At 48.9% G+C, this 13,949-nt stretch overlaps 1 protein-coding gene across 1 annotated transcript; it reads left to right on the top strand.

The window, feature by feature from the left end:
• Window positions 1-1,945: 1,945 nt before the first annotated feature.
• On the top strand, window positions 1,946-13,526 carry LOC142281654 (adhesion G-protein coupled receptor F3-like). Its single transcript, XM_075332879.1, has 4 exons — window positions 1,946-2,575; window positions 3,280-3,321; window positions 4,014-4,100; window positions 13,302-13,526. The coding sequence occupies exons 1-4, from the start codon at window positions 1,988-1,990 to the stop codon at window positions 13,452-13,454; spliced, it is 870 nt and encodes a 289-aa protein (XP_075188994.1). The 5' UTR covers window positions 1,946-1,987; the 3' UTR covers window positions 13,455-13,526.
• Window positions 13,527-13,949: the final 423 nt, after the last annotated feature.

Consider the following 13,949-nt stretch of genomic DNA (forward strand, 5'->3'; position numbering starts at 1 on the left):
TCTTCCTCTTCCAGACTCTTCTCTGTCCTCCAGATTCTCTTTACTTCTTCCAGACTCCTCTCTGTCCTCCAGATTCTCTTTTCCTCTTCCAGACTCCTCTCTGTCCTCCAGATTCTCTTTTCCTCTTCCAGACTCCTCTCTGTTCTCTAGAGTCTTTCTTCCTCTTCAAGATTTCCCTTTTCATTCCAGACTGTTCTGTCCTATTCCAGACTCCTCTCTTGCCTCCAAGGTCTCCTGTCCTCTTGCAGACTCTTCACTTCCCTCCAGACTCATCTCTTTTCTCCTAGATCTTCCTTCCTATTTCAAACTCCTCACTTTCCTCCAGAGCTTCCCGTCTCCTTCCAGACTCCTCTCTTCCCTCCAGACTTTTCTGTCCCCTTCTATACTGATCCTCCACTAAACACCTATGGTCTCCACCAGACTCCATTGTGCCTGTCATAACCCTCTGTTGTCACTCCAGACTCCTCCTCATTCAGACTCTTCTGTTCCTCCTTGTCTCTCCTGTCCTCCTTCAGTTTCCTTTTTCCTCTTCACAAAGGGATCTGCCATGCTTAAATCCAACTGGACAATTTTTCTTTTTGACATCTACCACTTGGAAAGTCAGGTTCCCCGATACACATCGAACATGGTCAATCCTGACATAATCACCTCAACTCAGGACAAATGAACCATTTGAAGTGTTTGTGGAGTTTCACGTTATCGTGTGTCTTTGATCCTCCCATTTAGAGGCTCAGTGGTGGACTGGGAATACCAGGTTGGGATATTCTGGTGACGATGGAGAGGTTAAGGAACTACACCATGCCAAGCCTAAACTTCATCAGCTATCCTTCTGAGATTATCACTGTGGTGGAAACCATAATGATGCTCTCCATGACAGCCATAGAATACAATGTACAGCTCCAGGCTACTACCATGGTGGTAAGTATTGATGGGATGAGACTGTAAATGCACAGTATATGGCCAAAAGTAAGTGGACCCCTCTCCAAATTACTGAGATGAGGTATTATGGCCACCTGCGTCACGAAAAAGGTGCATGAGGGCAAACACAAAGCCCCGTAGACACATATTACCATTGTCATCGTTCTATACATTTTATTGACGTTTTTGGACATCGCTGATTGAATTTTCTTCCTTCTTTGTGCAGGATTTTGTTACGGTGTATAGTCGACTTCTCGGTTTTGACATGGAGACTTTCTGGACACCAGCACTTAGAAGGAAGCCATCCCTCGGGTCAATGGTCCTGCAGTCAGTGCAAACTATTTCCGGACTTTTTGAAGTCGATTCAAGCCCTTTCGAGCTCATCAAACAGAATTTCCAAATGAGCGCCGTGGTCTTCTTGGACCAGTTGACATGGACAAGCTACAACAGATCCTTCAACATGACTCCAGACATTGAATTGATCTTCAAAAAAATTGGCTTGAGCGACCGTAATAATGTCACTGTGATAATCATGGTCCTTAGGATCCCAGGCAGGATCCTACCTCGGAATGTCGGGGACAGCGTGAAAGGTTATGGCCACAGTGTGGAAAGTCATATTGTAATAAGCACCATTAAGACTGGGAACCAAACAGTGAATCGAGCCAATTTAGATGTGGTCTTCTTTCGTATGAAGGAACCCAACAGGACAGACATTGGTACTGCTCAATGTGCATTTTGGGACAATGGTCTCTTTGAAGGAGTTGGAGGATGGTCAACAGTAGGATGTCAGACGTTCTTAGTCAATGACAGTATTCTGTGTCGATACAGACATGGTGGGACCTTCTCGGTCTTGACATCATTTGGGGTTTTTAAGGACGTCTTGGTGGATAGTTTGGATGATGACGTTTTGGAGGATGAGGTTTTGGACACGGTCTCCCAGGTTGGATCTACTTTGTCTATCCTGAGTCTACTCATCTGCATCATAGTCTACATCATAGAATGGAAGTCTGTGGTGAAGGATGACATTTCTTTATATCGGCAGGTGACCTTGATCAATATTTCTGGGTCCATGCTGATTGCTGATGTCTGGTTCTTAGCATCTACCATAATAACCAAAAGTCATGCCAACAAGCTTTGCGTCTCAGCAGCCTTCTTCCAGCACTTCTTCTATCTGGCCAGCTTATCCTGGATGTTAGTCCAGGGGTTGATTCTCCTCTATGAGCTCGTCTTTACCTCCTTCAAGCTCATCAAAATGGCCGTCATTCTGGCTATGGTAGGAATCGGCTATGTCTCTCCATTCATCATTGCCAGTGTGACGATAGGCATGGACTATCCCAAAGAAGGATACATTGCAGACGGAGGATGCTTTTTGAATCGAGAAGACGGGGCCGTATTTGCTTTTTCAGGACCTTCTCTCCTGGTTTCGGCTGTGAACTTCCTCACTATTGGTGCAATGGTCTGGAAGATTTTACGACCTCCTGCCCCGGAAGAGACAGAGGTAGCAGAGGAAGAAGAAGACACAAAATCCTTGGTGGCCAAGGCTCTTGCCATCTTAACATCGGTGTTTGGCATAACATGGTTTCTGGAGACGGGAACGTTGTTAGACGAAGTGCACGAGTCCATTCATTATACACTTACATTCCTTAATTCTTTCCAGGTAATGTTTGTTGACCAAATAAGTATCAAATAGTTTCTTCACTTGCACGTAGATTTGTGATATAGTGTCTTTCATCATTAGTACCCTAAAAATTATAGTTTTCATTATGTAACTCCAAGTTTAGAAGAACTCCTCAAGCTCCAAAAAGATCATATCCCCCGATGAACGAGCGCTTGGGTGATCTTCAACCTCTTTGCACCAAAAGATTATCGTGAAACGTTGGTCTCCAGCTTTTCTTCTAATGCCATCCCCACCATTAGTCCCCATTTCACTGTCAATTACACAAAACGACCAAATTGCAAATTCTCCCAGTAGTCTACTAATTCCGAGAAAAATCTGCTCCATCAAACATTTCCTCTCTAACGCAAAGAAAACCATCCCTCGGGCAACTTCAGCGCTACCAAAACCACCTTCTCCAATACTAGGTGTAAAACATCTCTCTCATGTCCCATCTTCAGGAAATCTCTCAGTGATTCCATCAATATTCCACCCTACAAATGTTCTCCTACAAGTCTATAAGCCTACAAGCCTTAGCCACCATTAGAATTCCAACACTACCTCTATTGGAGAGGTCTACAGCCGCTTACTCCATCCTCCGACCTCGTCTATATAGTCTTTATATAAAATAAATGAGGAAGAAGCGTTTCATTTGTCCATACCGTGATACTATGATATCCTAATAACATCATGTCTTCCGTCTTCAGGGAGTGATCATCTTGATCTTCGGATGTCTCTTGGACAAAAGAGTAAGTTGCTAATTAACTCATTAAGCTCATTGTAACGCTCGAGGCTGGTGTAGGGGCAGCGAGCGAGATTTGTGGACCCACTGGACCTCAAGAGGGACCCGGGCTTACCCTTTGGTAGTGTGAGGGGCTTAACTAAGTGCCTACCACGAGGCAAACACTACTGTAGGTATCATTCCCAGGACAGTGACCGGGACTGTGGCAGCTGACCTCCAGGACAGGTGATGGACTAAGGTACAGGCGGGATGACTGAGGCAGACAGGTATGGTGGGCACGGCAGGGACAGATGGGTATGGGAAGGTGGAACAGGTACATGTGACGGACACAGGGATAACGAGACCTGAAAACTAGCTAGACAGACAGGACACTGATTGAGAACGTTGAGTAGGCACCTCCCCTAATGGGAAGGTGTCTTAAACACATAAGGCACCTGGAAATAAAGCACTGACCCTTTAAGAGGAGGACCTGTGTTTGCGCACGTACGTTAAGCACACTTCCAAGAGACCTGGGCTGCATGCACAGGCCCTGGGAGGAAAAGGAGGCAGTAGCACACGTGAACGGCCAGGGAAGACGTGACCTGGCCGGGGCGGTAAGTAAGTTGGCATCCCTGCAGGAACGTCAGCAAACCACTCATGAATCTCCATTTGTAGACATAAAATTGTGGAAATTTAACATCTCATTCATTTTTTTTCCAGATTCGGGAAACTCTGGCCAAATGGTTCCAAAAGCTTCAATCTCTCTTCCCCTCTCCGGCCTGCTGTGAATGCGGCTCATACAACGTGGTAAGGCAGTTTTAATTGTGGGCGCATTGAAAATTTACAGTGATGAAACCGTAAACATAAATCGCGCCGCGTTTCGTGTTTTATTGATTCTTAGATTTGTTAGGACTGAAGTCTGATCCACAAAACAGCGGCTACGACATCTCCTTACACGACGGTTATCCGGTATCTTGCACGGCTTCTTAAATAGATAGCCGGCAGGGTCCATTGAGGGGGATGTTGTGTTGGACGGCTGTACCCATCAGTTGGCCATTTAGGGGACGTGCCGGGGGTTGTTTCCCCACTGATCGGATGATAGCGTATCCTAAAACTGGACATGCCCACGACATAGCGCTCGGACAAGTTTCCCATATACACGACCATCGGCATTATCCTTCCAAAGTGGGAGAGGAAAAAGCAAAACCATGAAACCAGTAAGCTCAAGCATTGAAATTGCATCTGCCCGATCTCCCCCGATGACTCTAAATCGGGGGAACGTTTATTATTTGGTGGCCGCTCATAGGAAAGTCAAGATGCCATCTAAGTGAGAAGCGTGGAAAACACATTTCGTAGATTCCTAAAAGTAAAGTACTAGAGCGCTGAACAACATGAACTATCCTGGAGAAGCACGGGACGACAAACATGGATCATGGCGGGATTCTGTCCTTCACAACATCCGGACACGGTCGTTGTACATTGGAAAAGAAGGTGACATCATGAAAGTGTAGAATAAAGAGCCTCCATACCGGAAAAGCCAGAGAGACCATTTCTAGATGTGACCGGAGGTAATGCTCAACAACAAAAGCCACCCAAACTACAAAGCAAAACAAAGCTGCAGCTTCTATGGATGGAAGAAACCAGGATGAACTTGTGCCAGAGCGTTAGGCGCACAGTGTGGAGGAAAGGCGCTAATCAGAAGCATACCCCGTGATCTGTCACATGCGGTGGAGGCAAGGATTAATCCGGGCCTGGACGGCGCCAGTGGAGCTCAGTGTCTGGTAATTACTGATGAGGTGTCCAACAACAAAACTTACAGGATGATTTTGAAGTGTACTAAGCTATAAAAGTCCAGCCCAGATCCAGCCACATCCAGGAAAACAAATATGATTTACCATACAGCAGAACAACAACTAGTGATGAGCGGGCACTACCATGCTCAGGTGCTCAGTACTGGTAACTAGTGATGAGCGGCCACTACCATGCTCGGGTGCTCAGTACTGGTAACTAGTGATGAGCGGGCACTACCATGCTCAGGTGCTCAGTACTGGTAACTAGTGATGAACGGGCACTACCATGCTCGGGTGCTCAGTACTGGTAACTAGTGATGAGCGGGCACTACCATGCTCGGGTGCTCAGTACTGGTAACTAGTGATGAGCGGGCACTACCATGCTCAAGTGCTCTGTACTGGTAACTAGTGATGAGTGGGCACTACCATGCTCAGGTGCTCAGTACTGGTAACTAGTGATGAGCGGGCACTACCATGCTCGGGTGCTCTGTGCTGGTAACTAGTGATGAGTGGGCACTACCATTCTCGGGTGCTCAGTACTGGTAACTAGTGATGAGCGGGCACTACCATGCTCGGGTGCTCAGTACTGGTAACTCGTGATGAGCGGGCACTACCATGCTCGGGTGCTCAGTACTGGTAACTAGTGATGAGCGGGCACTACCATGCTCAGGTGCTCAGTACTGGTAACTAGTGATGAGCGGGCACTACCATGCTCGGGTGCTCAGTACTGGTAACTAGTGATGAGCGGGCACTACCATGCTCGGGTGCTCTGTACTGGTAACTAGTGATGAGCGGGCACTACCATGCTCGGGTGCTCAGTACTGGTAACTAGTGATGAGCGGGTACTACCATGCTCCGGTGCTCAGTACTGGTAACTAGTGATGAGCGGGCACTACCATGCTCGGGTGCTCAGTACTGGTAACTAGTGATGAGCGGGCACTACCATGCTCGGGTGCTCAGTACTGGTAACTAGTGATGAGCGGCCACTACCATGCTCGGGTGCTCAGTACTGGTAACTAGTGATGAGCGGGCACTACCATGCTCGGGTGCTCAGTACTGGTAACTAGTGATGAGCGGCCACTACCATGCTCGGGTGCTCTGTGCTGGTAACTAGTGATGAGTGGGCACTACCATGCTCGGGTGCTCAGTACTGGTAACTAGTGATGAGCGGGCACTACCATGCTCGGGTGCTCTGTGCTGGTAACTAGTGATGAGTGGGCACTACCATGCTCGGGTGCTCAGTACTGGTACCTAGTGATGAGCGGGCACTACCATGCTCAGGTGCTCAGTACTGGTAACTAGTGATGAGCGGGCACTACCATGCTCAGGTGCTCAGTACTGGTAACTAGTGATGAGTGGGCACTACCATGCTCAGGTGCTCAGTACTGGTAACTAGTGATGAGCGGGCACTACCATGCTCGGGTGCTTCTATTTTCAGTAGGTTTCCTATTCGTGGGAGCGGATACTCCTGTGCGGTGCTGTTATGGTGAAGGGAATAGTAAAGCTCCACTTCCTCACCTTGTCCTACACAGATTAGAGAATCTTACCAGATGAGCCCACAACACTAATCCTCATATTATACTGATGTGGGTTTGCCAAGTTATTTAGTGTTGGTGACAATGAAGGAAAATGTAATGAATGGCTGCAATTCCTAAATGGTTAATGTTAAAGTTGTTAGGTCACCTGCATTCAACCGGAAAAGCTCCACTTCATCACATCTGGTTGGATTTGATTCAAGCCATTGTGCTGGTATATAGAGGTGAAATCATGGAAACTCTGGGACTATAAAGAACACTTCTGGGCCCAAGTATATAAAATAAAACTGTTCCAGAATGTTCAATCCTGGCAATGTGGCATGACATGAATGTCATTGATGCAACGATCCTCAGCTTGGTTCAATACATCTAAGGAACACTTAATGTTTTCCTAGAAAGAAGGGAATTTTGTTACTTACCGTAAATTCCTTTTCTTCTAGCTCCTATTGGGAGACCCAGACGATTGGGTGTATAGCACTGCCTCCGGAGGCCACACAAAGCAATTACACCAAAAAGTGTAAGGCCCCTCCCCTTCTGGCTATACACCCCCAGTGGGATCACTGGCTCACCAGTTTTAGTGCAAAAGCAAGAAGGAGGAAAGCCAATAACTGGTTTAAACAAATTCACTCCGAAGTAACCTCGGAGAACTGAAAACCGTTCAACATGAACAACATGTGTACCCGAAAAACAACCAAAAATCCCGAAGGACAACAGGGCGGGTGCTGGGTCTCCCAATAGGAGCTAGAAGAAAAGGAATTTACGGTAAGTAACAAAATTCCCTTCTTCTTCGGCGCTCCATTGGGAGACCCAGACGATTGGGACGTCCAAAAGCTGTCCCTGGGTGGGTAAAGAAATACCTCATGTTAGAGCTGCAAGACAGCCCTCCCCTACGGGGAGGCAACTGCCGCCTGCAGGACTCTTCTACCTAGGCTGGCGTCCGCCGAAGCATAGGTATGCACCTGATAATGTTTGGTGAAAGTGTGCAGACTCGACCAGGTAGCTGCCTGGCACACCTGTTGAGCCGTAGCCTGGTGTCGTAATGCCCAGGACGCACCCACGGCTCTGGTAGAATGGGCCTTTCTGTGATAGTCTAGAAAGTGAAACCTCCCTCAGAGGCTCGAAGGGCGGCTTCTGGAGGGCAACTAGTACCCTGTTCAGATCCCATGGATCTAACGGCCGCTTGTACGGGGGTACGATATGGCAAACCCCCTGTAGGAACGTGCGCACCTTAGGAAGGCGTGCCAAACGCCTCTGAAAAAAGACGGATAGCGCCGAGACCTGACCTTTAAGGGAGCCGAGCGACAAACCTTTTTCTAACCCAGATTGCAGGAAAGAAAGAAAGGTAGGCAATGCAAATGGCCAGGGACTCCCTGAGCAGAGCACCAGGATAAGAATATCCTCCACGTTCTGTGGTAGATCTTAGCGGACGTGGGCTTCCTAGCCTGTCTCATGGTGGCAACGACCCTTTGAGACAATCCTGAAGACGCTAGGATCCAGGACTCAATGGCCACACAGTCAGGTTCAGGGCCGCAGAATTCCGATGGAAAAACGGCCCTTGGGACAGTAAGTCTGGTCGGTCTGGTAGTGCCCACGGTTGGCCGACCGTGAGCTGCCACAGATCCGGATACCACGCCCTCCTCGGCCAGTCTGGGGCGACGAGTATGACGCGGCTGCAATCGGATCTGATCTTGCGTAGCACTCTGGGCAAGAGTGCCAGAGGTGGAAACACATAAGGGAGCCGGAACTGCGACCAATCTTGCACTAGGGCGTCTGCCGCCAGCGCTCTTTGATCGCGAGACCGTGCCATGAAGGTTGGGACCTTGTTGTTGTGCCGGGACGCCATGAGGTCGACGTCCGGCCTTCCCCATCGGCGACAGATTTCCTGAAACACGTCTGGGTGAAGGGACCATTCCCCTGCGTCCATGCCCTGGCGACTGAGGAAGTCTGCTTCCCAGTTTTCTACGCCGGGGATGTGAACTGCGGATATGGTGGAGGCCGTGGCTTCCACCCACATCAGAATCCGCCGGACTTCCTGGAAGGCTTGCCGACTGCGTGTCCCCCCTTGGTGGTTGATGTATGCCACCGCTGTGGAGTTGTCCGACTGAATTCGGATCTGCCTTCCTTCCAGCCACTGCTGGAAGGCTAGTAGGGCAAGATACACTGCTCTGATTTCCAGAACATTGATCTGAAGGGTGGACTCCTGCTGAGTCCACGTACCCTGAGCCCTGTGGTGGAGAAAAACTGCTCCCCACCCTGACAGACTCGCGTCTGTCGTGACCACCGCCCAAGACGGTGGTAGGAAGGATCTTCCCTGTGATAATGAGGTGGGAAGAAGCCACCACTGCAGAGAGTCCTTGGCCGTCTGGGAAAGGGAGACTTTCCTGTCCAGGGATGTTGACTTCCCGTCCCATTGGCGGAGAATGTCCCATTGAAGTGGGCGCAGATGAAACTGCGCAAACGGAACCGCTTCCATTGCCGCCACCATCTTCCCGAGGAAGTGCATGAGGCGTCTTAAGGAGTGCGACTGACTTTGAAGGAGAGCCTGCACCCCAGTCTGTAGTGACCTCTGCTTGTCCAGCGGAAGCTTCACTATCGCTGAGAGAGTATGAAACTCCATGCCAAGATACGTTAGTGATTGGGTCGGTGACAGATTTGACTTTGAGAAGTTGATGATCCACCCGAACGTCTGGAGAGTCTCCAGTGCAACAGTCAAGCTGAATTGGCATGCCTCTTGAGAGGGTGCCTTGACCAGTAGATCGTCCAAGTAAGGGATCACAGAGTGTCCCTGAAAGTGCAAGACTGCTACCACTGCCGCCATGATCTTGGTGAATACCCGTGGGGCTGTCGCTAGACCAAATGGCAGAGCTACGAACTGAAGATGGTCATCTCCTATCACGAAGCGTAGAAAGCGTTGGTGCTCTGTAGCAATCGGCACGTGGAGATAAGCATCCTTGATGTCTATTGATGCTAGGAAATCTCCTTGAGACATTGAGGCAATGACTGAGCGGAGGGATTCCATCCGGAACCGCCTGGCGTTCACATGCTTGTTGAGCAGTTTTAGGTCCAGAACAGGACGGAATGAGCTGTCCTTTTTTGGCACCACAAAGAGATTGGAGTAAAAACCTTGACCTCGTTCCTGAAGAGGAACAGGGACCACCACTCCTTCTGCTCTTAGAGAATTCACCGCCTGCAGAAGGGCATCTGCTCGGTCGGGATGTGGGGAAGTTCTGAAGAACCGAGGCGGAGGCCGAGTACTGAACTCTATCCTGTACCCGTGAGACAAAATGTCTGTTACCCACCGGTCTTTGACCTGTGGCAGCCAAATGTCGCAAAAGCGGGAGAGCCTGCCACCGACCGAGGATGCGGAGGGAGGCGGCCGAAAGTCATGAGGCAGCCGCCTTGGAAGCGGTACCTCCGGTTGCTTTCTTGGGGCGTGAGTGAGCCCGCCAGGAATCAGAGCTCCTTTGCTCTTTCTGAGTCCCTTTGGACGAGGAGAATTGGGGCTTGCCCGAGCCTCGAAAGGACCGAAACTTTGACTGCCACTTCCTCTGTGGAGGTTTGCTTGATCTGGGCTGGGGTAAGGAGGAGTCCTTACCTTTGGACTGTTTAATGATTTCCGCCAATTGCTCACCAAACAGTCTGTCTCCAGACAATGGCAAGCCGGTTAAACATTTTTTAGAAGCAGAATCTGCTTTCCATTCCTTTAACCACAAGGCTCTGCGCAAAACTACAGAGTTGGCGGATGCCATTGAGGTACGGCTCGTAGAGTCCAGTACCGCATTGATAGCGTAGGTCGCAAACGCAGACATTTGCGTAGTTAGGGACGCCACTTGCGGCACTGCTGGACGTATGAGAGAGTCCACCTGTGCCAGACCAGCTGAAATAGCTTGGAGTGCCCATACGGCCGCGAATGCTGGAGCAAACGACGCGCCGATAGCTTCATAGACAGATTTCAACCAAAGGTCCATCTGTCTGTCATTGGCATCTTTAAGTGAAGCCCCATCCTCCACTGCAACTATGGATCTAGCTGCAAGCCTGGATATTGGAGGGTCCACTTTTGGACACTGGGTCCAGCGTTTGACCACGTCAGGGGGAAAAGGATAACGTGTATCCTTAAGGCGTTTAGAAAAACGCTTGTCCGGATAAGTATTGTGTTTCTGGATGGATTCTCTGAAGTCAGAGTGGTCCAGAAAAGTACTCAATTTACGCTTGGGATACAGAAAATGGAATTTCTCCTGCTGTGCAGCTGCCTCCTCTGCAGAAGGGGCTGGGGGAGAAATATCCAACAGACTGTCTGTTATCTTGCTTTAATGCAAGTTGGGGGTGCAGCCCTCCTGATACTGAGGCTGAACAATTACCTGCGTCTCACTTTTTGCTGTGTATTTAATCTGGGACCCAGCTGACCACTTTACCATCCATATTGAAGTTTTGACATGACACAAGTCAGGTACAGAATATGTTTTTAACTTTAGTAGGTTAGGGACTGTCTCAGATGGGTACACCGTGACGAGGTGAGACAGCTTCTTACCTTTTTGCAAAAATGTATATACTAAGTACCCTGTTTATTAAGCACTTGCAATTTATTTATTTATAGTCAGGGTATTTTTTCTACAATTTTCTCCTTGTTTTTTTTCTAGTCTTGAGGCTGCAATTCACATGCTTGTAATGTTGCATGTTTATTGAACAATTGTCACAGCTCAGTTTTTTTGGTGTTTATTTTATCAGCAAAGACTGCAAATTCTGTCCCCGTCACCGGGGCAGGGTTCACAGGCGCCTCTGCCTGGGCTACCACCACAATAGGCTCTGGCTGACGAAGTGCCACTGGGACTGAACATTGCACACAATGAGAGTCGTTGGAGCCTGCTGGTAGATTAGCCCCACATGCTGTACAAGCAGTGTATACAGCCCGTGCCTTGGCACCCTTGCGTTTTGCGGATGACATGCTGTTGTCTCCTCAAAGCAATATAGGGTGTACAGCCAAGAAGCGACCTTACAGTGCAGTATATAAATATATCTAGACACAGCAGTGTCTATGGTACAGCGAAAAATATAACACTGTGGCACTAGTGGGGCCGCACGTATGTGCTGCTTACCGCCCGCTTAGCGCGGGTGTGTGGTCGCCAGAAACCCCTAGCCTGGGTCCCCCAGAGCCTGCGTCCGTTCTCCAGCCAGACTGCATGTGTATAATGGCTGCCGGCGTCCTGGGGAGCTGCAAGCCTGGGGGCGGGCCTAGGGCGTGCACAGAGAAAAAGCGCGAAGCCTGTGTCCTACTGTGCTCAGTGAGAGGGCTGGAGCATGTAAATCGTGCTCCAGCCCTCGGCGCTGCCGATTGAACAACGTCTCTCCCCTACCCTGATTGACAGGGTGGGGGGCGTTAACGAAGCGGAGCTAGGCCGCAGTAAACCGGGGACTAAAGTTAGAAGCGCCGCCGCCGTAAAAGCGCGGTCGGCGCGTCCCCGGCGCACTACAAGTCGCAGCTGCGCCGCCGCTCCAGGGGCGGTCGGCGCGGCGATCCACACACATAAAGTCCCCCAGTAATCTGCGGGGACTATAAGCCCAGCGCACAGCGCTACAGTCCCCGGCGCACTAGCACACCCAGCAAGCCTGGGGTGTGCGTGGCCTGCCATACGGGGACACAGAGTACCTGAAAGTTGCAGGGCCTTGTCCCTGAACGGCACTCCCGCTCCACATCCAGCAGGTTCTATAGGTCTGTGGATGGAGCCCGGCCTCAGGGCTTGGTGGCCGGTAAGATCCCACTTCCTCAGAGCCCTTCAGGGGGATGGGGAAGGAAAACAGCATGTGGGCTCCAGCCTCCGTACCCGCAATGGGTACCTCAACCTTACAAACCACAAGTGGGGTGAGAAGGGAGCATGCTGGGGGCCCCATATGGGCCCTCTTTTCTTCCATCCGATATAGTCAGCAGCTACTGCTGACTAAACAGTGGAGCTATGCGTGGATGTCTGACCTCCTTCGCACAAAGCAGAAAACTGGTGAGCCAGTGATCCCACTGGGGGTGTATAGCCAGAAGGGGAGGGGCCTTACACTTTTTGGTGTAATTGCTTTGTGTGGCCTCCGGAGGCAGTGCTATACACCCAATCGTCTGGGTCTCCCAATGGAGCGCCGAAGAAATGTCCATTACAGCAAAGCTTCAGTCAGTTCTTATTAGAAGAGGAGGATATGATTTGATTTCGGGCATGACACTTAATTTCCTAATGGATCCAAATGCAAAAAAAAAAAAAAAAAAGGGAACCGCCATGGGTTCCTGCTTATCCCTGCATCAGGCAATATGCAACAGTGAAGCTAGTAGTATTTACCAACAAAAGAGAAAAACTATTTAAAAGTAGAGTTAAGCAAAATGGACAGGAGACATCTTTGGGTATTTGAGTTCCTCACCAATTTTAGTAGACAGGGGCTGGTGACCGCACATCCCAAATATTAATTAAGCTGTATTCTTTGCTATTCATCTGCATATAACTGCAACATGGTGAAAAGAACAATGGTGGCAGAATGGGAAGAAAGTGGTCAATGGTCTATAAAATGAGCCTTAACTTGAATGCAACAAGCATCTAAAAAGCGGGATACTTCTGATTCAGAGTTCTGAGCTGCCAAACTCGTGGCCCCCCCCAATCAATAGGTTATCAATGATTAAGTAGTTGACAACCTCTGACATTTGTGTCTTCCAGGAGCAGATCCGTGAAACAGAAGTTATAGAGGCCTACATACAGATCTTCCACAAGCGATGTGATGACCACCTCACTCTAAACCAACAGAGACCCGCGCTTTCCACCTCTGCTGCAAAACATGTGATGCCCGTTGAAAAAGATAAAAAGCAATAGATGTAAATGAACTATAAATGTATTAATCTACTGTGAAAATAATAAACTAATCAGTAAATGTGACTAATTTTAGCTCAAGACGACAGTTTTTTTTATTAATGTTTTTATTAATTCCTGAAAAAGTCAGCTTTTCTGTTCACTCCCTCATGAACTCAGTCACAGAATTGTCTTTTGTTTTCTTTTCTAATAGCTCTGAAAGCTGGTGCTGTTACAAGGCAAGAAGTAGTTCATTTTCTGTACACTTGTAAGTGCTATGTCTTTGCCAAAAAGCAGGGAACCGCGATGGGCTCCTGTTTAACCCCATATTTGGTAATACACAACAGAGAAGTCAGTGGAACTTGCCCTTTGCTTCAATACATATCACTTATTTCCAAAGTTGCAGACAAGGCATCTAAGAAAAAAATAGTTATTTACAGTGCTGCAAAATGGGAGAAAGACATTCCTAGGCATTAGCGCATTGCTCCGATGTTTCTGATGAGACCGATGACATGTACG

Source organism: Anomaloglossus baeobatrachus, unplaced genomic scaffold (assembly GCF_048569485.1).
Source record: "Anomaloglossus baeobatrachus isolate aAnoBae1 unplaced genomic scaffold, aAnoBae1.hap1 Scaffold_4784, whole genome shotgun sequence".
NCBI classification, from domain to species: Eukaryota; Metazoa; Chordata; class Amphibia; order Anura; family Aromobatidae; genus Anomaloglossus; species Anomaloglossus baeobatrachus.